The 26,516-nt window shown below is 44.1% G+C and overlaps 1 protein-coding gene and 1 long non-coding RNA gene across 3 annotated transcripts in view; both read right to left on the bottom strand.

Moving 5' to 3' along the window:
- The window catches only part of LOC138976765 (uncharacterized), a 103,708-nt gene that overhangs the window by 16,767 nt on the left and 60,425 nt on the right, over window positions 1–26,516 (bottom strand). The gene's annotated exons all lie outside the window — the stretch shown is intronic.
- LOC138976755 (uncharacterized) overlaps window positions 1–26,516 on the bottom strand; it is a 45,334-nt gene that overhangs the window by 7,278 nt on the left and 11,540 nt on the right. The window contains exons 2-6 of one of the 2 annotated variants that reach the window (XM_070349644.1): window positions 21,857–22,775; window positions 9,080–9,152; window positions 7,972–8,201; window positions 6,493–6,659; window positions 3,492–4,324 (exon numbers count right to left, since the gene is read on the bottom strand). In XM_070349644.1, coding sequence (XP_070205745.1) covers window positions 3,492–4,324; window positions 6,493–6,659; window positions 7,972–8,201; window positions 9,080–9,152; window positions 21,857–22,775 — 2,222 coding nt within the window. Of the gene's footprint in view, window positions 1–3,491; window positions 4,325–6,492; window positions 6,660–7,971; window positions 8,202–9,079; window positions 9,153–21,856; window positions 23,113–26,516 lie in introns of those variants that run through there. The other variant, XM_070349645.1, reaches the window with a different exon arrangement.

Raw genomic sequence — 26,516 nt, 5'->3', positions numbered from 1 at the left:
AGGAATGCAGGGTGCAAATTTTATTATGTTATCTGCAGAAACAATTTCATAATATCAGATTTTTAGGACCAAGTGTTTTGACGCCAACGTCAAAGGTCGGTGTAGCATTACACACATTTGATCAAAACTATATATTCATCCGATTGTCACCAAATTTGGCTGAAATGTCACAAAATGACTCCTCTGCGTTTTGTTCCTCCAGCTTTCTGACAAATGCACAAGAAGATTGTTTTCGATCAGCCAAAAGAAGTACCAAATAGAATAACAGTCACAAAAATGACAACTTTCTTCGCAAGTCTTATTCCGAGGAACAAAATGTAAACCAATACGAGAAAAAACATTGTGCCAAATTTTATGACAATCGAATAAATAGTTTTGAAAATATCCAAGTAACCGCAGTGCATGCTGCGAAAAACGCGATTTTGAGAAAATCGTGCTTGAAGTTGAACGTAACTTTAGCGTGTAATTTCAGTGACAGGTAGCGACGGGCGCAGTGGCGTGGTGGTAAGACGTCGGCCTCCTAATCGGGAGGTCGTGAGTTCAAATCCCGGTCGCTGCCGCCTGGTGGGTTAAGAGTGGAGATTTTTCCGATCTCTCAGGTCAACTTATGTGCATACCTGCTAGTGACTTAACCCCCTTCGTGTGTACACGCAAACACAAGACCAAGTGTGCACGAAAAAGATCCTGTAATCCATGTCAGAGTTCGGTGGGTTATAGAAACACGAAAATACCCAGCATGCCTCCCCCGAAATCGGCATATGCTGCCTGCATGGCGGGGTAAAAACTGTCATACACGTAAAAATCCACTCGTGCTAAAAACATGAGTGAAATAAACGCCAGTCAGTTGACTTAGTACATCGGCAGCAGTTTTAGCAATCAAAGCCTGACCAATACAAAAAACTGGACAAACTTTGGCTGATTTAGGCGAATACTCTTAGGACATTTGGCCGATAGGGATATGAAAGTTTCGGCCGAAGGGCCGACCCAAACGACACCCCTAAAAGTGTGTAGGGTTTCTAAGATTTAGCTTTGAAAACATCTTGGGTAACCTCAACGTTAATATAAGATGTTTGATGGGTTGTTGACAGACCAGCTTTTTTGTTGGTCTGAGGGGGAGCATATCGTCTTTTGTTTCATATTTACTGACCAAGGCCGAAGCTGGTCTGACAACAAACCACCAAACATCGTTTTTGTCATACAGCTAACTACTAACTGACTATCATTTTGGTAGTGAGAAAATAAGTGCAAAATCAATGCGGGGAGCCATGCTTTCAATCAATCAATCAATCAATCAATCAATCAATCAATCAATCAATCAATCAATCAATCAATATGAGGCTTATGCGCGTATTCCGTGGGTACAGTTCTAAGCGCAGGGATTTATTTTAATTTTTTTAATTTTTATTTTATACAATTTATATTGCGCACATGTATATTCAAGGCGCAGGGATTTATTTATGCCGTGTGAGATGGAATTTTTTTTACACAATACATCACGCATTCACATCGGCCAGCAGATCGCAGCCATTTTGGCGCATATCCTACTTTTCACGGCCTATTATTCCAAGTCACACGGGTATTTTGGTGGACATTTTTATCTATGCCTATACAATTTTGCCAGGAAAGACCTTTTTTGTCAATTGTGGGATCTTTAACGTGCACACCCCCAATGCAGTGTACACGAAGGGACCTCGGTTTTCCGTCTCATCCGAAAGACTAGCACTTGAACCCACCACCTAGCAAACAGAGGAAGAAAAACCACCATAAAATAACACTTGTTTCACCCATAGATCGTCTGAGCATTTCACACTGGCCTTGTTTACAAACCAAACAATTTACAAACAAGACAAGCATATAGTTTCAGCTAGAATCTTCCGCCAACTATTCATCTATCACGCATTTGAAAAAAAAAGAGGATGTACATCTAAATCACACAATCAACAGCAGGTTTGAGAAAACTGTGAGACACCAGAGTAGGCTCTCTTTCAAACACGAGTTCCGTTTTGATAATACATGTACATGTTTTGGGGCCCCACCACGTTGTTGCAATCAAAGCTGGCGTGTGAAAGCAACTTTCTGTGTTTTGAGTTCATAAAATGTTGAGATAAGTATGTCAGGTTTGAGGATGCACAGTTCTGTAGGTTCCTCTCAGTATTCCACCCCCTCGGTTTTGAGTTGTAAATATTAAGATTAGTGATCGGATGTGGAAGCTATGTTGGGTCAAAGGTCACAGAAGATTTGCAAATCGTGCAGCAAGGCACGTTGGGTCAAAGGTCCCAGAAGATTTGCGTCGTGCAGCGAAGGAAAGAATCGCGATTTTGTTTCGGACTAATTGCCTCTTTGTTTTTCATTAGACCTGTCATTCTGCTTGCTCGGCTTTGTTAGATGTTTGCATATCTTGTTGCTATGTTCTTTGCTTTTATTATTATTTCTTATTTGCGCTTCGTTTATCGATACGTCTTGTGCATGGGTCAAAATGTGCGTGTCACGGGTCAATTGGTTTGACTTGACGTTCGTGTTTCTCCGAAGGTCTGTGTATTGAAACACAGATACACGCACTCCATGACTTTGTAAGAAGACGGAACATATCGCTAGGTTTCATTTGTTTGTGATTTATGACCTTTCATGAAGTAGATTTTTTGTTTGTTTTACTTTTGCCAGTTTGCCAGTTTGTTTTTGGAACTTTGCAAAGCAGTGTTGTCTGTCTAGGTCTGGGGAAACGCCAATTAAAAGAGAATCCCCGAGCGTTTCTATTGGGTTTACTTTTGATTATCCATGTATAACCTGCTTCCTGCAACTATGGGAACCGGGGATTTATTGCATGGGGAACATGAGATTTATTTCCCAGGTGGCTGTGAATGAAAACTCATGAAAATGATGACAATTTGTTTTGTTCAAGACAGAGATATGGACAGACAACTGGATGGGCTGATGGCTGGCCATTCAGACAAACATTGCTCATCATTATTACTCACCGATCTAAAATCACAACCACTTCATAACCCTGACATTTGACGAGGGTCAGACGGGCGCAGTGGCGTGGTGGTACGACGTCGGCCTCCTAATCGAGAGGTCGGGAGTTCGAATCCCGGTCGCTGCCGCCTGGTGGGTTAAGAGTGGAGATTTTTCCGATCTCCCAGGTCAACTTATGTGCAGACCTGCTAGTGACTTAACCCCCTTCGTGTGTACACGCAAGCACAAGACCAAGTGCGCACGGAAAAGACCCTGTAATCCATGTCAGAGTTCGGTGGGTTATAGAAACACGAACATACCCAGCATGCCTCCCCCGAAATCGGCGTATGCTGCCTGAATGGCAGGGTAAAAACGGTCATACACGTAAAAATCCACTCGTGCTAGAAAACATGAGTGAACGTGGGAGTCTCTAGCCCATGGACAAAGAAGAAGACGAGGGTCAACCATGCTTATTTAGCAAAGTTTTGCAAATTTTAAATCTATTCTCTCGCACATCTGATGCGTTCTTTTCTACTTACTGTATGGATGGGGTTCCGTGATGTGCCAGCATAATGGTGTCTCTTCAGCCACATCAATCTCTATCTTGACGTCTGACACAACTGCTGTGTCTCCTTCCTCCATACTGTTGTCAGAACCTGCGTTCCCTGACTGTTCACTGTTGAAGATGTAGACTGTGCGTGGCCGTTCACTGTTCAAGGCACTGACTGTCCGAGGCTGTTCACTGTTGAAGGTGTTGACTGTCTGTGTCTGTTCACTGTTGCAAGTGATGACTGTCCGTGGCTGTTCACTGTTCAAGGCATTGACTGTCCGTGGCTGTTCACTGTTCAAGGCATTGACTGTCTGTGGCTGTTCACTGTTGAAGGTGTTGACTGTCTGTGTCTGTTCACTGTTGCAAGTGATGACTGTCCGTGGCTGTTCACTGTTCAAGGCATTGACTGTCCGTGGCTGTTCACTGTTCAAGGCATTGACTGTCCGTGGCTGTTCACTGTTGAAGGTGTTGACTGTCTGTGTCTGTTCACTGTTGACTGTCTGTGTCTGTTCACTGTTACAGGTGATGACTGTCCGTGGCTGTTCACTGTTCAAGGTGTTGGCTGTCTGTGTCTGTTCATTGTTACAGGTGATGACTGTTCGTGGCTGTTCACTGTTCAAGGTGTTGACTGTTTGTGGCTGTTCACTGTTCAAGGTGTTGACTGTTTGTGGCTGTTCACTTTTACAGGTGATGACTGTTCGTGGCTGTTCACTGTTCAAGGTGTTGACTGTTCGTGGCTGTTCACTGTTCAGGGTGTTGACTGTTCCTGGCTGTTCACTGTTCAAGGTGTTGACTGTTCCTGGCTGTTCAGTGTTCACGGAGCTGCAGATAGAGAAAAGGTGATAGTCACCGTGTTAATCATTTGTTGAAAGAATCAGGGCAGAGTATTTTGGAAAGACCTTTGGGACGAGGAGGTTTTTATCTCAAACCCATTCTATTGGCTAATTGCATTTAAAAACCACCCATTTCTCCACTGTAGGTTTAAAAACAAAACACACACACACACACACACACACACACAAACAACTTGATTACCCAGTGGCTTTACATTGCAATGGCAACTAGCAACTAGTAGCATCTCAGAAAATCAAATCCACAAAAGATCCTTAGCTAAAACTGAACCAAACTTACATGTAATTGAGAAAAACAACAATCAAGTCTCTCTCCAAAACATTATGTTTTAGTCAGCTATTCCCCAACACTAATTTGTCACGGACTAACATAAGATTGTATAAAGTGATAGCACACGCAATGTGAGATCTCATAGAGAGCTGACTGGGACCTAACATAAGATTGTATAAAGTGATAGCACACACAATGTGAGACCTCATAGAGAGCTGACTGGGACCTAACATAAGATTGTATAAAGTGATAGCACACGCAATGTGAGATCTCATAGAGAGCTGACTGGGACCTAACATAAGATTGTATAAAGTGATAGCACACGCAATGTGAGATCTCATAGAGAGCTGACTGGGACCTAACATAAGATTGTATAAAGTGATAGCACACACAATGTGAGACCTCATAGAGAGCTGACTGGGACCTAACATAAGATTGTATAAAGTGATAGCACACGCAATGTGAGATCTCATAGAGAGCTGACTGGGACCTAACATAAGATTGTATAAAGTGATAGCACACGCAATGTGAGATCTCATAGAGAGCTGACTGGGACCTAACATAAGATTGTATAAAGTGATAGCACACGCAATGTGAGATCTCATAGAGAGCTGACTGGGACCTAACATAAGATTGTATAAAGTGATAGCACACACAATGTGAGACCTCATGGAGAGCTGACTGGGACCTAACATAAGATTGTATAAAGTGATAGCACACACAATGTGAGACCTCACAGAGAGCTGACTGGGACCTAACATAAGATTGTATAAAGTGATAGCACACACAATGTGAGACCTCACAGAGAGCTGACTGGGACCTAACATAAGATTGTATAAAGTGATAGCACACACAATGTGAGACCTCATGGAGAGCTGACTGGGACCTAACATAAGATTGTATAAAGTGATAGCACACACAATGTGAGACCTCACAGAGAGCTGACTGGGACCTAACATAAGATTGCATAAAGTGATAGCACACGCAATGTGAGATCTCATAGAGAGCTGACTGGGACCTAACATAAGATTGTATAAAGTGATAGCACACACAATGTGAGACCTCATGGAGAGCTGACTGGGACCTAACATAAGATTGTATAAAGTGATAGCACACGCAATGTGAGATCTCATAGAGAGCTGACTGGGACCTAACATAAGATTGTATAAAGTGATAGCACACACAATGTGAGACCTCATAGAGAGCTGACTGGGACCTAACATAAGATTGTATAAAGTGATAGCACACGCAATGTGAGATCTCATAGAGAGCTGACTGGGACCTAACATAAGATTGTATAAAGTGATAGCACACGCAATGTGAGATCTCATAGAGAGCTGACTGGGACCTAACATAAGATTGCATAAAGTGATAGCACACGCAATGTGAGACCTCATAGAGAGCTGACTGGGACCTAACATAAGATTGTATAAAGTGATAGCACACGCAATGTGAGATCTCATGGAGAGCTGACTGGGACCTAACCAGTTTCACAACGAGGTTTTCAAAAAATGTTCTCACATAAGTATTAAGTCGGAATCAGAGCATCCTAGCATTAAACTGACAAAGCATGGTGGATTTTAGGAAATGAATTCTGAATCCTAGATAATACCAGCAAGTTTCACTGTCAGAAACCCAACAGTAATCCCAATGCATATGCAACATTCCACTCTTTGAAGAGTATCTTAAAACACGGCTTATACCTGGGATAACGGAACAATCGATCACTGCGTACCTCTTGGGGCCATTTCTTGCTGGGAAAATGCCTATAATTTTATAAACAATTGCGCGTATCAAATAACAACAAAGAAAAGTTTCAACTTAAACACAGACACAAAGAATATAAATAACAACAAAATGCAACCTACATTGTCTCCAGCAGGGTCCTGATTGTACGATTCCTGTTGTCTGCAGGCAAACACCTGCCTTCTTCTTGAGGGCGAGGCAGAGTGGGCTTGCTGTCTCCTCTCCACACCTGTCCCTCCATTGCAAGTTCAAAGGTCAGGTGGACCCCCGTCTGCCCAACCAAGCGTACCTGCAGCACATTGCCAAGCAACTTCTCTCAAATCTGACGTAACTTGTATAATCCTCTTTTCTGAATGATGGTACACAGTAGCCTAGTGACTATAAAATAATGTAATGTTTTTTGACATATAGCATTTTATATGCGCATCCTGCCATGTAACATAAATATGTTCAAAGCATCCTTCAAAAGAAAGCAAAATAATATTTTCACAACCAAGTCTGATCTGTGAATCAACAGCAGACTTGCATGTTCAGTGTGTACAAGGTGTTGAATACACTCATCTTGAAACTTTTAAACCCAAACGCAAGTATGTAAATGAACAGGCTATGTTTGCAATGCCCCTTTAAAGTTTGCTAATATATAATCATATGTATTCTCACCGTTGACAGTCCAGGTAACATATCCCCGAATTCATCGACTTAAATTTGTTTTATAGCTTACAATCATGTTCCACATGTTTTTTTCATTGCAAAGTCAGCCCCATGTGTCGGGGATATAAAGGTAAGAATGTTGCAACAATTGCAATACCATAGCTGCGCAAAAGGGATCTATGTATCATTGGCATTCTTGGCAAGATTGTAGCCCTTGTATCAATGGGATATCCCAGCTAGTTACAGTAAAAAGCCACTACATAGCAGTGTACATAGTGACAGATGGAACGCTTTTCATGGTTTACAAGTAACCCAAGGTGACAGCAATAGCACCTCATTACTGAAAAAGGATGTGAAAACAGATGTACACCCACACAAACTGCATCAAAGTCTAGTATTTATTTTATTTATATAAGAGATTTATATAGCGCTTGACGTTCTCTAAGCGCTTTACATATTAATTTCTGCCGTGTGAGATGGAATTTTTTACACAATATATCACGCATTCACATCGGCCAGTAAATCTCAAGCCATTACGGCGAATATTTACTTTTCACGGCCTATTATTCCAAGTCACACGGGTATTTGGTGGACATTTTTTATCTACCGTATGCCTTTAGTATGGCTTTGATCGAGCTAGCACTTGAATAATGAGTGATATGTACCATGCTGGATATGTTGTCAGCAACTTTAGAGAGCTACGTACCATTGTGGATATGATGTCAGCAACTTTAGAGTGTGTACCATGCTGGATATGTTGTCAGCAACTTTAGAGTGTTACCTAGCATGCTGGATATGTTGTCAGCAACTTTAAAGTGTTACGTACCATGCTGGATATGTTGTCAGCAACTTTAAAGTGTTACGTACCATGCTGGATATGATGTCAGCAACTTTAGAGTGTTACCTACCATGCTGGATATGTTGTCAGCAACTTTTAAAGTGTTACGTACCATGCTGGATATGTTATCAGCAACTTTCTGGGCCACTTTGATGCGGTCTTCCTTTGTCAGTGGCACGAAACTTGTCCCTGCTTCAGCTGCTATTGCTTGTGCTGATATTGATGCTGGTATTGATGCTGGTATTGATGCCGGTACCGCTTTTGCTGGTCGCTGCTGCTGCACCCTGGGACTGAGCCTTGCAACATCCTCCTGACCCGTTTTGGAGTTGTACTCAACTCCAGCTGCACAAATACAAAAGGATATTTCATTTCATTTCATTTCATTCACACAGCGAAAGTGAAATGTCTACATCGGTCAGCTAGGTGACATAAGCAGACTTCAGAATTCCCTTTTGTAGTGTGTGTCCTGTCTGGTGTTCTCTACAGTCCCTGGTGTAGTGTGTGTCCTGACTGGTGTACTCTACAGTCCCTGATGTAGTGTGTGTCCTGTCTGGTGTACTCTACAGTCCCTGATGTAGTGTGTGTCCTGTCTGGTGTACTCTACAGTCCCTGATGTAGTGTGTGTCCTGTCTGGTGTACTCTACAGTCCCTGATGTAGTGTGTGTCCTGTCTGGTGTACTCTACAGTCCCTGATGTAGTGTGTGTCCTGACTGGTGTACTCTACAGTCCCTGATGTAGTGTGTGTCCTGTCTGGTGTACTCTACAGTCCCTTTTGTAGTGTGTGTCCTGTCTGGTGTACTCTACAGTCCCTGATGTAGTGTGTGTCCTGTCTGGTGTACTCTACAGTCCCTGATGTAGTGTGTGTGTCCTGTCTGGTGTACTCTACAGTCCCTGATGTCAACAACACTGGAACTCCTATTTTAAGACCCCCATTTTAAGACCCCCCATATTTTAAGACCCCTCATTTTAAGACCCCCCATATTTTAAGACCCCCCATTTTAAGACCCCTCCTATTTTAAGACCCCCCATTTTAAGACCCCTTCATTTTAAGACCCCCCATTTTAAGACCTCCCTTTTTCATTTTTCTGATTTTTAATTTTTTTTTCATAACTCATGTAAATGTACCTCCATATTAAGACTCTCTTATTCTTTACACTTGATTTTCTCAGATGTTTTGTTAGTGTTCTTGAACTCATGAGAAAATGAGCAGTGTCTCTTACAGTGATCCTTGTGTGGCTTGTCCTGCTGGCAGAATGGTGTGGTGGTGGTCAGTCTCTCGGCACCAAGCACAACCTGCAAGTACAAGTGAAACAAGCCGGGTGTCACCCCCTGTACCTAGTGTCAAATACACATCAACATCATCCTTTTTTCCTCAGCTTTGAGTTTCATCGGTTCAAACTAATACATGTGTACTAACTGACCAGTCTGGTCAGGTCTAGCTTTCAGTTCAGAACAATACATGTACTAACAGACCAGTCTGGTCAGGTCTATCTTTCAGTTCAGAACAATACATACATGTACTAACAGACCAGTCCAGTCAGGTCTATCTTTCAGTTCAGAACAATACATGTACTAACAGACCAGTCTGGTCAGATATATCTTTCAGTTCAGAACAATACATGCACTAACAGACCAGTCTGGTCAGGCCTATCTAGTATCTTTCAGTTCAGAACAATACATGTACTAACAGACCAGCCTGGTCAGGTCTATCTTTCAGTTCAGAACAATACATGCACTAACAAACCAGTCTGGTCAGGTCTATCAGTTCAGAACAATACATGTACTAACAGACCAGTCTGGTCAGGTCTATCAGTTCAGAACAATACATGCACTAACAGACCAGTCTGGTCAGGTCTATCTTTGAATCTTTCAGTTAAGAACAATACATGCACTAACAGACCAGTCTGGTCAGGTCTATCTTTCAGTTCAGAACAATACATTTACTAACAGACCAGTCTGGTCAGGTCTATATATTTAGAGTCAGGAAAGGAGCAGGGCTCCTCAAACTCTGTGTTCCTGAGTCCTTTACGCACCAGAAGCAGAAAACACATACAACAAATTCATGGAGGGTGTCCTAAGACGCAAACAAAATAAGAACAGGGATGGCCAAATCTCAAAATATTAACTCCCCAGCCGGGCGAGTAACTTCAAGAAAGTCACCAGCCTGGCAGAAATGTCACTGGCCCGGTACATTCTTTCTTTCTTTATTTGGTGTTTAACGTCGTTTTCAACCACGAAGGTTATATCGCGACGAGGGAAAGGGGGGAGATGGGATAGGGGAAAGGGGGGGGGGGGGGGGGGGGGGAGATGGGATAGAGCCACTTGTTAAGTGTTTCTTGTTCACAAAAGCACTAATCAAAAAATTGCTCCAGGGGCTTGCAACGTAGTACAATATATGACCTTACTGGGAGAATGCAAGTTTCCAGTACAAAGGACTAAACATTTCTTACATACTGCTTGACTAAAATCTTTACAAACATTGACTATATTCTATATTATATATATATGCGGGGTGCAGAGAAATAAGGATGTGGAAAAGAAGACTTTTGGTAAGTGAAATAAAGGTGATGGATCCAGTCAGGTAGAAATAAGACAACAAGAAAAGAATTGGAAAACTGCAGGGAATAGTAGGGAGAGTTTTCTTGGAAGGAAATATAGGTGAAAGGACTGGTAAGGCAGAAATAAGACAAAAGAAGAGAAGAAACAGAACCGTTAGTCGCCTCTTACGACATGCTGGGTAGCATCGGGTAAATTCTTTCTAGTCCCAACCAATATGGGACTCCCCCTAACCAATATGGGACTCCCCCTAACCAATATGGGACTCCCCCTGACCAATATGGGACTCCCCCTAACCAATATGGGACTCCCCCTAACCAATATGGGACTCCCCCTAACCAATATGGGACTCCCCCTAACCAATATGGGACTCCCCCTAACCCGCGGGGGGTGCCCGGTACATACCACAGTTGATCTGCAGTGTTTATATATGGCTTTAAAAATATTATAACCAAAAGTGTTGTATTTGACCAGAATTTGCGAAAGCCAGCCGGGCGAGTTGCCAGGCGGTTTCTACTAGCCCAGCCGATTTGTTACTCGCCCCTGGCAATGGGGCGGACAATTTGGCCATTCCTGGAGAAGAGTGGGTTCCTGGCAGCACAATATATCGGTTATCATGTATACTGTCAGTATACCAGATCTATACACTTTTCACCCTGTACATAGTTTTAACCTCCCCACCTTTTTAATCTCCCTGTTTGCCGGAGCTAGCCACTCTCGGTAACAGTGATTCAACCGCATGACTCTGAGACGTTCGCAAGAACCCAGTCCTCTACGGAAGAAGAAGAAGAAGATACCGATGCACGGCTGTTCACAGGGCTTCATTTCTGCTACTTTAGCTGCAGGCTATTTTTAGCACCCATCCTTTCCCCAGATCAGAGATAACTCAGCAGCTAGCAGATCTCTCAGTGGTATGCGCTGAGAAGGCCAATCTCCCACAGACCTGTTTACCCCCCCCCCCCCCCCCCCCCCCCAAATGAAAATCAGGAATGCAACTGGTACTTTTCCGTAATTTGAGGCATCTTTGAGTAATCTTTTTTATCAACCATAAACCAGCTTGAAAACGATTAAACGATACGTTAATTCGCGCGCTACCATGCAAAACAAGTACAAAATTGATAACCATGTTTTACAGTATTGTACTACACGCACAGAAGCTCGATCACACACACCACAAACACACAACACAAGACACCTGATATATATATATGCAAGTTAACAAAGACAAGTTTACTCTATCTATAAAAAATATATAAAAAAACAGTATTCAGGGGCGGAGCAAGAGAGCTAGAGGGGGGGTACAACCTGGGGTCCAGGGGTTGGGGGGTCTGGCTGAAGAATTTTAGCTATTTTATTAACAATTTGTGGCTTATCCTTGATTTTAAACATGATAAACTGGTGTCAGCAGCCACTCATTATTTCTTTTAAAGTTAGTATTAAATAATGGCAATTTATCTTCATTGATATCTATACTCCCGACAACAAAAATTTCACAGACAGAAAATGGGTTTTTTTCTCCACAGATTGAATTTTTGTGTTTTTTGTTGCTTTTTTGACAGCAAGGGGGGGGGGGGGGGGCGGAACCCCTGTAACATCCCCCCCACCCCCCACCCCTCTACTCCGCCCTTGGACTATTTACAGTCAAGATGCATGTGAACAAAACCACCTTACATTCTGTCACATCAGACATCCAGTGATCCTGCATTAAAACCAGTCATAATAGTGAGCGATGTTCAGCGCCTTACCAGCAGCTTTTCTTCGTCTCCACACTTTGTTCAATTAACTAGTATTTTAGTCATTCTTAACCATCCAAGGATCTATGTGTTTGGACCGGTGTCTGCGTCTTCTTCTCCTTTTCAATCGGATATAAGTTTTGAGTGTTTTTGCTATGCTGATCGCCGTCTACAAGTGTCTGTTTGCCGCGGCCTCTCTGTCGGCCATTGTGTTGACGCGGTGTGACAGTGACAGTAGGCCTGTCCACTCGACAGCCATGCTTGTGAACGTCGCTGAGTGTTGTGCAGTGGCACTGACCACCGGGCCCCGACCCTATGCGTCGCTACGGTTGTCTCCGGTTGTGCTTCAGCGGTGCCGACAGCTTGGAATAGTTCCTGGAAAAACGGTGAGAGGGGTACGGGCCGGTAGCAGACGACAGAAACACATTCCAGTCATTACGAGTGTTGCACAGGCGCCTGACAGTACCATGTGTTTTAACGATGGCATGCACTTGTATCAAAGACAATCTAAGCGTAACCTATCCAACATGATTCAGATAAACCAACCTGACATCACACACGTTCCAAAGACAATGAAAATAGAAACTATCGCATCCACAGGCACACGAGCCGTGGCACATAGCCAAAAATGTATTAACAGATCAAATCTAGTTAGTATCAAACGCACACTCCCCACAAAGCAGGGGGATGATTCCAAACACTTCAAGGTGTGCTACCTGAACGCCCAGTCGTGCCGCAACAAAACGACCGAGCTAGCGGACCTGATACACGATAGCCAAGCGGACTTAGTCTTCATAACAGAGACTTGGTTTAGAGAGGTCGGCGACGAGCCCCTGATGCAAGCGATGACTCCCCCGGGCTTCAACCTCCACTCCTGCCCACGTCTGACTGGCGCGGGTGGTGGTCTGGCCGTGCTCTATCGCACTTCATTGCGCGACTGCGTAGACATTTCGCTTGAACGGTTTGATTTTCTTTCGTTTGAACTGTGCAAGACTAAAATCCGTCATTGCAATCAAGACCTCACATTTCTTTGTGTATACCGCCCTCCCCCCAATAAAAAGAACAAACTATCTACTCCGCAGTTTTTGGCTGAGTTCACAGAGCTTTTAGACGAATACGCCAATTTGCACTGTAATCTTGTAGTTGTCGGAGACATCAACCTTCATTATGATTCACAGTCGGACTTGAACGCTAACACGCTGAAAACACTGCTCCCCACTCTCAACTTGTCCCAGCTGGTAGACAGGCCGACGCATCGTCGTGGACACACCCTTGACTGGGTGGTGGTCGGCGGGGACGTCGGCGTCTCAGACCTGATTGTGCAGGACATGCTGATCTCCGACCACTTCGTCATTTCTTTCAGCTTCGACCTTCAGAAGCCAGGCCCTGCCAGACGAGTCGTCACCTCGCGCAACATGAAGCGGATCGACATGGCAGCACTGAAGGATGACGTCAGAGCACTCCAGTTAGACAGACATGACCTCGTGTCCAGCTACAACAGCGACCTGCGCCGGATTCTGGACAAGCACGCCCCTCTCACCACACGCACAGTCACCGACAGACCCTCGGCACCTTGGCTTACGCCGGAGGTCTCCACAGCCAAGCAAGATCGGCGTCGTGCTGAGAGAGAGTGGAGGAAATCGGCTCTCACGGTCCACAGGCAAATCTTTACTTTTCACCGAGAGGCCGTCAAAGAGATGGTGGATAAGAACAGACACCAGTTTATTTCTCAGAAAATCGAGAACAGCACCTCCAGCAAAGAACTCTTTCTGATCACAGGGCAGCTCCTCGGTAAAGTTCAAAATAAAAAGCTACCAAACTCCGTCCCTCTTGATGACCTTCCAGATAAGTTTGGGGACTTTTTTGCCGAAAAAATCGAGAAGATCCGAGTCGAGCTTGATGCTGCTCCTGGGCATCCAGAGCATGCGCCATTTCACGGCGCCCACCTCACCGATTTTTCTCCTGTCACTAAAGAACAAGTGAAGAAGATCATTGAAAAAGCTCCACCCAAATCCTGTATTCTCGACCCAATTCCTTCAGAGCTATTAAATGAGTGTCTAGAGGAATTACTCCCTGTCATTACTGACATCATAAATCAATCCCTCACATCCGGTCAAGTACCCCCTTCTTTTAAGCATGCAGTAGTCACTCCCCTCCTGAAAAAAGCTAACCTTGACATCAACACTTTCAAGAACTACCGCCCTGTCTCCAATTTGCCTTTTGTTTCGAAAGTCCTTGAAAAAGTTGTTTTGGCCCAATTGTCAGAGCATCTCGCTAAGACAGGTATGGTTGAACCATTACAGTCCGCCTACCGCGCAGATCACAGCACTGAAACAGCCCTACTTAAGGTAGCGAATGATCTTCTCACTGCTTGTGACAGCGGCTCTGTTTCGCTTCTGGCCCTGTTGGACCTATCCGCAGCGTTCGACACCCTTGACCACGATATACTGCTGGCAAGGTTGAACACCACATTCGGCATAACAGGCACGGCTCTGGGGTGGTTCTGCTCCTACCTGACTGGACGCACTCAGGCTGTTGTGATCCAGAATAAGCACTCCGAGGACACCATATTAAAGTATGGTGTCCCACAAGGATCTGTGTTAGGCCCAGTGTTATTCACTATGTACATGCAGCCGTTAAGCAAAGTCATAAAGCACCACAATGTCCTGTACCACATGTTCGCAGACGACACTCAACTACAAAAATCCGCACACACCAAACAGTTTACAGAGTTAGTGCAGTCAATAGAATCATGCAGCGATTCCATCAAACAGTGGATGACAGTCAACAAGCTCAAGATGAATGATGATAAGACAGAGATCATGCCAGTTGGCAAACAATCAAAGTTAAAGCTTCTTTCAGAAACATCCAGTCTTACCCTTTCTGATACCACAGTCACATTCAGCACCAAAGTAAAAAACCTGGGTGTCCACCTTGACAGTAACCTGTCAATGGACGCCCACATCAACTCACTCTGCAGAACCGCCTTTCTTGAAATGCGGAGGATTAGCCAAATCAGACACCTTCTTTCCCTCGACGCAACCAAGACACTGGTTTCGGCTTTTATTTTGTCGAGACTGGATTACTGCAACTCGCTCCTAGCCGGCCTCCCAGACGCCAAGCTAGACCGCCTACAGCGCATCATGAACAATGCAGCACGTCTTGTGCTGCGCAAGCGCAAGCGCGACCATGTCACCCCTCTCCTCATGACCCTTCACTGGCTACCAATCAAAGCACGCATTACATATAAAATAGCTACCCTGTGTTACCGTAGCCTTCAAGACTCTGCCCCTTCTTACCTGTCTTCGCTCTTAAAGCCACACGTCCCCACACGCAACCTCAGATCCGCTGACGCAGGGCACCTTGTTGTCCCACGCGTCAAACTGAACGCTTTCGGCAAGCGCGCCTTTACCTACACAGCTCCCTCTATTTGGAACTCTCTGCCCATGTCTGTCCGCCTTTCTACCTCTCTCCCTTCCTTCAAGTCCTCTCTAAAAACACACCTCTTCCGGGAATACTTCAACCCCTAGCCTGTGCGAGTGATTCGATGTTGTCCGTGTGTGTGTTTGTGTGTGTGTGCGAGTGAGCGACACGAGTATATGCGAGTAATTGGTTGTGTGCACTGTTCAGTATTTGCCACATTAAGGAGAGGGGTCGCTTGCCATCGTAGCGCGCTGTGGGCCGGCTGGGGGCGGGTTGCTTGCGAGGGCTGTATTTTGTACATTGATTATTTGATACATGTATAATTATTAAATGCGTCTCCAGGAATATGTTTAGTTTAAATCTTGTGTCGATACTATTTAATTCTGCCTCGCTATTAGCCATTGAGTAAAACTGTTTTATCACCATTGCTTTATTGTTGTTAATTCGTCTCCAGAAATATGTTTTGTTTTAATCTTGTGTCGATACTATTTAACTCTGCCTCGTTATTAGCCATTGAGTATAACTGTTTTATCACCATTGTTTTATTGTTGTTCTTTGGCCATTTACGTTGAATGACTTGTTATACATTGACATTGATAGTTTTATTCTTCTTCTTCTTCGTCGTTCGCTAGATAGTTTTATTATAAGAACCTTTTTTTTTAATTCCTATTAACTCGATGTTCTTTAACTATGTTTGTAAATTGTTAGAGGATCTTTTAGTAGAAGTGTTTAACTGTCGAAGCTGCTTTTACCTAAGAGACCGACTGTATATTGTGCTGTTGTACTTGTCAGACTTGATTGTACCAAGTCCTTCACATGTTGTAATGCGCTTAGAGCCAAATATTTTTGTTTTTTGTAAGGGATAGGCGCAATATAAATACACTTTATTATTATTATTATAATAACTCTCACCAGAAGCTACCTTTAATTTTAGAGGACCGATTCGTTTATTTCATTTAAACATTTTGTTGTAAGTTTTTCTATTCAAAGAACTGTGATCTTTGCTATATTGGAGAAATATTAATGGAGATCAGTTTTAGACTCAGAAAGACTTGAATTTCGGCAACAGCGCAAGTCTCTGATGAGTGCGACCATAGACCTACATCTATGTCTCTGGCGCGATTGACCGTAGTGAGAGATCGGTTCGCAGGTCTGGGAGATTCTGTGGAAGTAGAGACCTAGGTCAAATAACCTCGATGCGAAGCAGGCTCATGTTTTGCCAAACATAATTTCGTGTTTTTGTTTGTTTCCATGTTCATTTGTGTACTGCATTTTGTTAAAACTAATGCTGCTCGGGACACGTGCCGCGACGTGACTCATATTCTAACTGACTAGCTTTGTTGTTGCACTGATCTCAAGTCGATCACCAAAATGAATGTGGTTCGCTCTTCTTAAACTTCACCAGACACCGCCACTTGACTTAATAGTTTTGCCGATATTTCTGTACAACTTTCGCTTTTTTGGTTGGCATTTCGTCCCCACAGAGATCGGCCCTATATTACCCTTCGGACCAATGTCGATCTCAAAACCGCCGAATCCGACAAATACCATGCTGTGCACATGCGCAGAAAAGTCTACCACAATATCGACTTCGAATTTTCACGCACGAAAAAAGTTCTCTCGACCGCAATTTGCGGAATTTTCGGTAGATTTCAGTAATACCGGAATTTAGACCCCAAATCCGTAATAATTCCGGACAATCCGGGAGGGTAAACAGGTCTCAGTATAGCGCCCAAGCAGTTGGGTGTAACAGGCAAGCGAGCTTAAAGGCCGAGGTCCAACAGGCCAGAATACCCATGGGTATAGGCCGAGCCTCTTTCCTGGGATTGGTGGCTGAGTGGCAGGTCTCGCGTTACTCTCAACTGCCAGAGCTGTCTATTTTTGACCACTGTGGTCACTTAAGCGTGAGAAGATAACACAGCTGCGCTGCGCCCGGTCCTCGTCAGCTGTGAAACCATACGCTACGGATAACGGGTTTCGGTGCTAGTACTGAAGATTTGTGACTGTGTGTGTGTGAAAAGACATACCCCCCTGACATAAGTCATAACAACAGTCACGGAAATCACGGAGAGAATGAAACAAGTCGCGTAAGGCGAAAATACAATATTTAGTCAAGCAGCTGTCGAACTCACAGAATGAAACTGAACGCAATGCCATTTTTCAGCAAGACCGTATACTCGTAGCATCGTCAGTCCACCGCTCATGGCAAAGGCAGTGAAATTGACAAGAAGAGCGGGGTAGTAGTTGCGCTAAGAAGGATAGCACGCTTTTCTGTACCTCTCTTTGTTTTAACTTTCTGAGCGTGTTTTTAATCCAAACATATCATATCTATATGTTTTTGGAATCAGGAACCGACAAGGAATAAGATGAAAGTGTTTTTAAATTGATTGGACAATTTAATTTTGATAATAATTTTTATATATTTAATTTTCAGAGCTTGTTTTTAATCCGAATATAACATATTTATATGTTTTTGGAATCAGCAAATGATGGAGAATAAGATAAACGTAAATTTGGATCGTTTTATAATTTTTATTTTTTTTTACAATTTTCAGATTTTTAATGACCAAAGTCATTAATTAATTTTTAAGCCACCAAGCTGAAATGCAATACCGAAGTCCGGGCTTCGTCAAAGATTACTTGACCAAAATTTCAACCAATTTGGTTGAAAAATGTGGGCGTGACAGTGCCGCCTCAACTTTCACGAAAAGCCGGATATGACGTCATCAAAGACAATTTATCAAAAAAAGAAAAAAAAGTTCGGGGATATCATACCCAGGAACTCTCATGTCAAATTTCATAAAGATCGGTCCAGTAGTTTGGTCTGAATCGCTCTACACGCACGCACACACGCACGCACACACATACACCACGACCCTCGTTTCGATTCCCCCTCGATGTTAAAATATTTAGTGGTTAGCGCATCGGGCTGTGGGCCGGGAGGTCGTGGGTTCGAATCCCATCAGGGTCATGTGGGTTTTTCGGGCTACGGTCGGCTCCTACCCAGAGTGGAAGTGCTATGGTTCCTATGGGAAGGCTGGAATCACACAGCCGAGTGTCATTCACTTAACGAATGCGACTTTGAGGGTGCTCAGGTTCTGTTTACCTGACCAACACCGCAGGTGCGGCAGTTCTCGGGCCTGGTTGACACCAGGATATATTATGACAGTAAGCGTAGAGTGCTGCCCTGTCACGTAGTCTCAAACCAAATTGGAAATCCATAGCATCATCATTATAATCATCCTCATCTCATTAATCATCCAAAATTATAAAGTGTCCTTGCTCTTGTGGCCCTTCATGCCCGGAGCTCTCATGGTGACCTTGGTCTCAGTGCTCCTGTTCGATCCTTCCCTGAATAGTACTTCTGCTGTCAGTCCTCAACGTGTGACGTTCTGGGGGGTCGACAGAGGGACGTGGTGGCGGTCTGCTCTCTGGAGGGGACCCTCACTCAGTCTGGCTCCGCGACTTAGCTGTCAATGTCGTTAGTAGGGGGCATAGTAGGTAGTGGGCTGCGTCCGTTAGCTCGGGACAGACCCACTACTGAACACCGTACCGTCGAAGTGACTCAGCAGAAGTGCAGTGTCATCTTCCGAGGGTAGCCTACCGCAACGACCCGACATCCCTCCCTGGAGCGTCTGTAAAATCGACAAGTCTGGCAGCGGAACGAAATTCAGATGTGGAATGGAACAGTGAGTGCAGGGATGGGGCGGCGTGAGTGCACACCGGGACAAGGAACAGGTGTAAGGAAAAAAAAAAAAAAAAAAAAAAATTTAGTCAAAACTTGACTAAATATAAAAAGCTACGAAAAAACATAAGTGTTACACCAACAAACGGTGAAGGTAAAAGCAGCCCATCGGTTCTTTACTGATCAATAGTGCTGATAACACGAATGAATCGACACGCAACACAATCACTCAGCCGCAACGGAGAGGGAGGGACGCAGTTTCGCGCCCAGCAATCACCCCTACCCCCACGGCAACTCCGCCCACCACGCCAATAGAACCCCACTACACGTATCAAAGACTGACGCTACGCCCAGCCACCGGAGCTTTGATTGACACACACTTATCCCGCATCTACACAAACCAGCAACCCACGAGCGGAACTTGGCCTCACCAATAAGATCGCAGAACAACTCTGACGAGATTGTCTATTAAAACAACTATTTGACCACATCACGAGTTTCTCCTGATTCCGAGACCTACCACGCTTTCCCACTACGCTCCTTCATCTACACCACCCTTTCGCAAAATGGCCACCACCAACTTCAATATGGAGATTGCTGAAACTCAATTCAACTTCTCGTTGGAAGAAGAAGAGGATTCTACCATCAACGCCAGCCAATACCACGCCGCCAGGGAGATGGAACTCAACTCCCACATCTCGAAAGAACATGACAGCATCCTCGAAATAAGCCTGTTACCTGCGGACGCAACCGCTCCCGCCCAAGCCATACAGGTTAACCTGAAACCAGCCAAAGAAAGGGTGATCCCCATCTTGGACAAACTGCAGGAAACCTTCAAATGCAGAATGAGTCTTACCACTGCAAAGCAATCGCTTATTCTCGCAATCGAGAAGGACCGGTGCGTACCCTTCCGGACCACTGAGTTCAACCCAGCATTGAACGGCTCTACTGCCAGAATACACGAGCTTAGAGATCTATCAGTTTCAGGATACCATAAGGGAAAACAAAATATCCCTCCAGTTCGCCGAAATCATTGAGGCGGAAATTGAAAAGGAAACGGACACCATCAAATGTCTCCGCGATGAGGCCTTCGCCATCGCGGATAAAGACGAAGAAGCCCTCAACATGCTGAAACTCGGCCTGCAGAAATCCACCAAAGAGGAACAAACTGCAGTACAATGCCACCGTACCTACGAGGAGGACAGGGAAAGGCACGAGCGCCGTAACCAACAGCGAAAACGGCCACACGACCACTCAGCGAACCGATACAGAATCCCTAAGCTGCCTAAACGACAATAGTCAATCTATTGTCTCGAACCTACAACTCGGTCTGCCCACCCTCATCTTCCAAAAAGGGATGAATTGTCTTGTTGCTAAACCAAACAAACAACCACAACACCTTCCCTCCAATGAACCTGTACGCATTGTACACATACGGGGAAATATAACCCGTTATTATACGACCATCCTAGTACACACCATGGAGGAAATTCCACCATAAATCATACATAAATGATTATTTTTATTGTTTTGATTTGTGATTAAACACAAGAATGAAATGGGCTGAACAAACAAATACACGAATCACTGAGCCTCATATGAGCCTCAGTCACTATGAGGACATTTGGGTAAGGCCAAAAAAAATAAATAGGGGTGGTTACGGTAACATAACCCCCAAAAATAGGGTGGGAAGGTAGGCAATCATTTTTTTTTTTATAGTTTTTTTTCTAATGTGTACAAATTAAACCTACTTGACAGGGAAATAAGTGTGTGACTCGAGCGCTTTCGCTTTCATTGCGTTTTCTGTACTCGTTTTCTTGGTTTTTTTGTTTGTTTTGACAAATTATGTAATAAAAAGTTATAGGGTCGGCCCCTAAAAATAGGGTAGGTCGGGTTACCTTAACCACACTTCTTTTTTTTTTTAGGCCTAATAAACCACCAGTACCTTTACGTTACATCCAAGTACACCCCAACAAGGGAAATGAATAATAGTCATCTATAAATGATTACTCTCAATCGAGAAACAAAATGATGAGGATATGGGTTTGAATAGTTGTCCCCTGACGAGGCTACCTTTCAGTTTCCCCAAAATAACCTCTACAAAATCACACTCTCAAAAGAAGTTGTCCTAACAACTTGAAACTGAAAATTTTGCGGAAAAGTACCATCTTTGGGAGAGGTACTTAGGCCACAAAAAAAAAATTGTCTGTTTCTGGTCACCCGACCGACCCTAAATTTCGGCGCCGACCCTAAACTTTTTTTTCCAAACTCAACATTTTTTGTTGTTGTTGTTTGTGGTAAAGGACAGGGTGAGGGTGAGAAAATGAACAACAAAAACGTGTGAAAACGAAAGTCCGCTGACGATTTATAAATGTGTTGAGTGTCTTGTCTCTATGTATAGTGAATCCAGTCTCTTTGCGCGATTTTTAAAGTTAGTTTTATTGGTCTACATTTGGGGTATAAAAAAAAAAGAATAAAAAAAATAAAAAATCCCTACCTACCGACCCTATTTTTTTAGCCATGTTACCAGAAACAGACAATTTTTTTTTTGGCCTTAGGGATCTCTGGGCTGCCTACTGAGAAAGAACTGCATAATTTACCTTCAGATAATGCTGCATGCACTGGTACAGCGCATCTGCCGTTGTTGCTTGTGTTCCAGAAAATCGCTCCTTCAGATGGTGTTTGACTTCTTTCAGTAAATCCAGAATGTCCTTTTTTGTACTTTCGTCACCTCCCACTTCAATGTTGAAACGCGGACTTCTTTGTTTTGCACTTGAGTTGTCTAAGTTGTCACACGCTGTTTGCCCACTCCTGGCTACAGCATGGGGTGTGGTAGTGGTGAGATGTGCATAGCCCACTGGCGGGTCACACGCTGTTTGAGGCTGGTGTGGGGTACTGGTAGTGGTGAGATGTGCATAGCCCACTGGAGGGTCACACGCTGTTTGCCCACTCCTGGCTACAGCATGGGGTGTGGTGGTGGTGAGACAAGGGTCCTGAAGAATTTGCCCAATAGGTGTAGTGGTGGAGAGACCAATTTGTCCAACAGGTTGCTGTAGAGGTCTGGGCTCAACGTGGACGCGAGACACATGTTGAAATCTGTTCTCCTGGCGGTTGTCATGGCGACGCTGTTCGGCAATTACTCGCTGCTCTTCTCGTTGCAGCTCTCTGAGTCTGACTTTTTTTGTTTTTCTACGACAACCGGCCATTTGTTCGGCAAACGTTTTACATACACTACAGTCAGCTACTTCCACTTTGGCGTTGTATTGTGTCCACATCACTTTTGTTTTTTCAATGTTACTATGCATTGCTTTTGAGAGTCCTTGAGGTGGAATGTTAGGTTTTTTTTGTTGGCTGAGACGAGAAGAGCATGTTGCACACAATGTACTTGAGAAAGTGGTGCCATTAGCTTCTTCAGAAACTTGAATACCGTGAAACTGAAACAACACTGATGCATAGTTTTTGCAATGTCTAATGATATGTTGTTTGTCCTTCGCTGCCGTTGATCTTCTGCCACAAATTCTGCACATAGCATTTAGCCTAAATATGTGGAGATCTTCCGTATGTTGCACTGCCGCCATTCTTATGGCTGTAGTGCAGGACACACCTGAAAGTACGCTGGAGTAGCCTCCCTTCCCGGATTTAGAACGCGTTTCGTGTCGTAACAGATTATCCACTTATTAGCCATATCCGTATGCAAAATAATGAAATAAACATTAGGAAATGGCAGAATTTTACAACTATCGACATTCTCTATCAGTGCAATAAAAAACAATCGTCAGAACTTGCATTTACGACATGTCGTGCGTGAGAACGTGCCGGTGTCACGGCGTGAGTTTACACTGTCCTGAGTTTACGCTGTGGCCCCAATGCGCATGCGTCGAAATATACGTCACTTCCTGACCAAATTCACGACGCTTATGATGATGTGAATTTACCAAAGCATTTTTGAGGTTGCCACGGTGACCGTCTTTGTTTCGCCGATCGCGCCGGTTCGCCACTGTATCAAAGAATTCAGTGGGAAATCGATGGGTTTGTGTTTGTCAGTGGTCTGCGAGTGTTGGAAGAAAAGGTGTAGATTTTTTTCTCAACAAATTTAGATTAGATTTGAATTTTAGAATAGTGGGAATCGATGGTTTTGTGCTCCCTCGTAGAGATTGTTTTAGTCACCTTTTTCATGTTTGTGTTTAAAAAAAACCACACATAAAGCTGGATATGTTCGGAATCAGAAATGCTTCCTCTAGTTGCCAAAATCAAAATGGATACTTGTCTTGCGTCTGGGTTTGAGTTGACTTGAGTGTTGTTTGTTGCAGTGATGATAAATGAATTATCGTGATAATCAAAATAAAGAGAGAAATAGCAAATTGTAAATGTGTTAACATAAACTTGAATGAACGTTTACTCTCTCTCATCCTTGGTTCCCAGAGTCGCCGCATGCGCCCCAGTGTGTGGGTGTTTTTGGGTGGGGTTCTGTACTGTTTTCTTCTGTTCTGTATTTTTGTTTGTATTTTGTTTCTGCCTCGGTGCGTGTGATTTCGGAGAAAATGTTTCAAAGAAAGCATCTGATCAGCGAACTGTTCCATCGTGCGGGTTATGATCACTAAAAACGTGATTGACACCTTCCTTACTCAAAGTGAAAACAACCGGCTTCGAGTTCGGCAAATTCACGATGGCGGAAGTGACGCATATTTCGACGCACGCGCATTGGGGCCACTGCGTAAACTCAGGACAGTGTAAACTCACGCCGTGACACCGGTAAACAAGCACTTCTTGCCTGGCTGAAGAACCCAACGAGTCAATCTAAAACAGACGACAAGTAATGGAAAGCACTCTGCGGATAAACATAACAAACTGCTGATGAAAAAGTGTGTTCATCCCTGCTCTGGATAAAAGACATCGGACTGATGACAACGTGGCAGCGTTCACGCGAAAAGATTTTTTTCAGATTATCGCTTCTACATTTTATTGCACGTAGGGCCTACTTGGGGCAGATCTGAATTCACACTGCAAGATGACAAATCGGTCTTGTGAGTTGAGAACCACATGTTCTTTGCCGACAGAAATCACGATGGGACAAGATGCAGCTTGTGTTGAAGAGATGTTTGCAGATTATCGCATCTACATTTTATTGCTCAGATCAATGCACGTAGTTGGGGTAGATCTGAATTTCGCAACGACAAATCGGTCTTGTGAGTTGAGAACCACATATATATGTTCTTTGGCGGCAGAAATCACTATGTATGGGACAAGATGAGGATTGTGTTGAGGAGGCTAATACTGACTGACTTTAGATTAAGAGTTTCTAGACCTGGTTTTTGTAGAGAGGCATCATGATGATATCCTGGTTTGTTTTTTTAACATTCTTGGTGACAACGCGCCAGAATCGCACGAAGATTGAACTCTCGAAGAAAACAAGTTTATCGCTGAACATCAGAAATGTAAAAGTATTGCTCTTCCTGTCTGATCAGTCTCCCCGTTAAATCTACAGGCTACATTATTTATCAGGTAAACCGGAGTGTGTCAGTGTGTGTGTGTGTGTCAGTGTGTGTGTGTGTGTGTGTGTGTGTCAGTGCTTGTGTGTGTGTGCCGGATTACCACCATTAACGCATCCTTTTGGACTTTTCTACGTAACCTTACTATGCCTGCTGTGACATTCACGAGGATTATTGTGATTCTTGGACAATCGTGTGCCTGTGCTGGACTTGCAGGAAGACAAACGGAGTCGGAACGGTATACGTGCTGCCAAGTGTGCACGCCCAGAGCGCAGTGTGGCTGAACCGAGAGTGAGTGTGTCATTGTGTGGAAGTTTTGCTTGATTGATTTATTCATGATTTAATTTGCTTTTTGGTTCAACTTCAATAGAACAAGAGGCGAAGCCTTCAAGGCTCACGTAAGAAATCGCCAAACAGTAACACAAACTCAATCACTCCGTCACACAGTACACACACACATACACACACACACACACACACACACACACACACACACACACACACACACACACACACACACACACACACACACACAGAGAAAGAGCATAGGTGAAACTGTGCAAGAAAGCGAGACACTAGATCTAGATCTGTCTGTCTGCATGTAGCCTACTTACATGGACACGACTGCCAAATAGTCAAATTGGTTCAACTTCAATAGAACAAGAGGCGAAGCCTTTAAGGCTTACGTAAGAAATCGACAAACAGTAACACAAACTCAATCACTCCGTCACACAGTACACACACACACACACACACACACACACACACACACACACACACACACACACACACACACACACACACACACAGAAAGAGCATAGGTGAAACTGTGCAAGAAAGCGAGACACTAGATCTAGATCTGTCTGTCTGCATGTAGCCTACTTACATGGACACGACTGCCAAATAGTCTCGGCCCGCTCAAAATAACAATCACCGAGACTTTCAGTAATTCCATCGCGTGACGTCTAACCCTCGTACGTCATAATGTGACGTCAATGTAATATGACGTCTTCAAATGTTAAAGTTTCTACCACAGACATACATACGCACGCACGCACGCACGCACGCACGCACGCACGCACAGACAGACAAAAGTTAGCATCGCATAGGCTACACTTCGTGAGCCAAAAATCTGTGTACGTTATACAAGTATTTTGTGGTGTGATTCGCCCGAGTGCGAGACCCCCATCCCCGAACGCCTCGGTGGCAGGGCCGGATCGGGGGGGGGGGGGGGGGGGGGGGGTCCTGGGTTCCCGGGACCCCCCCCCCCCCCCTGGCCATCCGATGTACCTCTCAGAGATAAAAAAATAAAAATATGTGGACTTTTTAAGCTCTTCCCCCAACTCCCTTGGTTTATTTGGTCTTCTAAAACTATTTCAAATTATGAACAACATCAATTTTGATTCCCAGTTGCAAGGAAAGACCAAAAAATGACCTCACAAATGCAACATTTTCTCGGCTTCTGGGAGGCTTTGCCGCGCAGACCCCCCAAAGGGGCGTTTCCCCTGCAACCCACCGGGGCCTCAGCGGCCCCTGGACCCCTGCCTTCAGTTGGACCACACCCCCCCTCCCCCTCAAACGAACTTGGTCCGGCCCTGTGTGGGTAGAATTGTACATACTTGTGTGAGTAACGTGAGTGTATATGAGAATGTGAAAGTTGTTTTGGACCCAGACACACACAGCAGACTTCAACGCAACAGCTACGTTTTTAGCCTGACAAAGAAATTCGAGTGACACAGCTAATGGCTGTACTTGCTATTTCTCTATTAAA

The sequence above is a fragment of the Littorina saxatilis genome, linkage group LG9 (genome assembly GCF_037325665.1).
Source record: "Littorina saxatilis isolate snail1 linkage group LG9, US_GU_Lsax_2.0, whole genome shotgun sequence".
NCBI lineage: Eukaryota > Metazoa > Mollusca > Gastropoda > Littorinimorpha > Littorinidae > Littorina > Littorina saxatilis.
The sequence above is the reverse complement of the archived record's forward strand: the minus strand, read 5'-3'. Positions and strand labels throughout refer to the sequence as shown.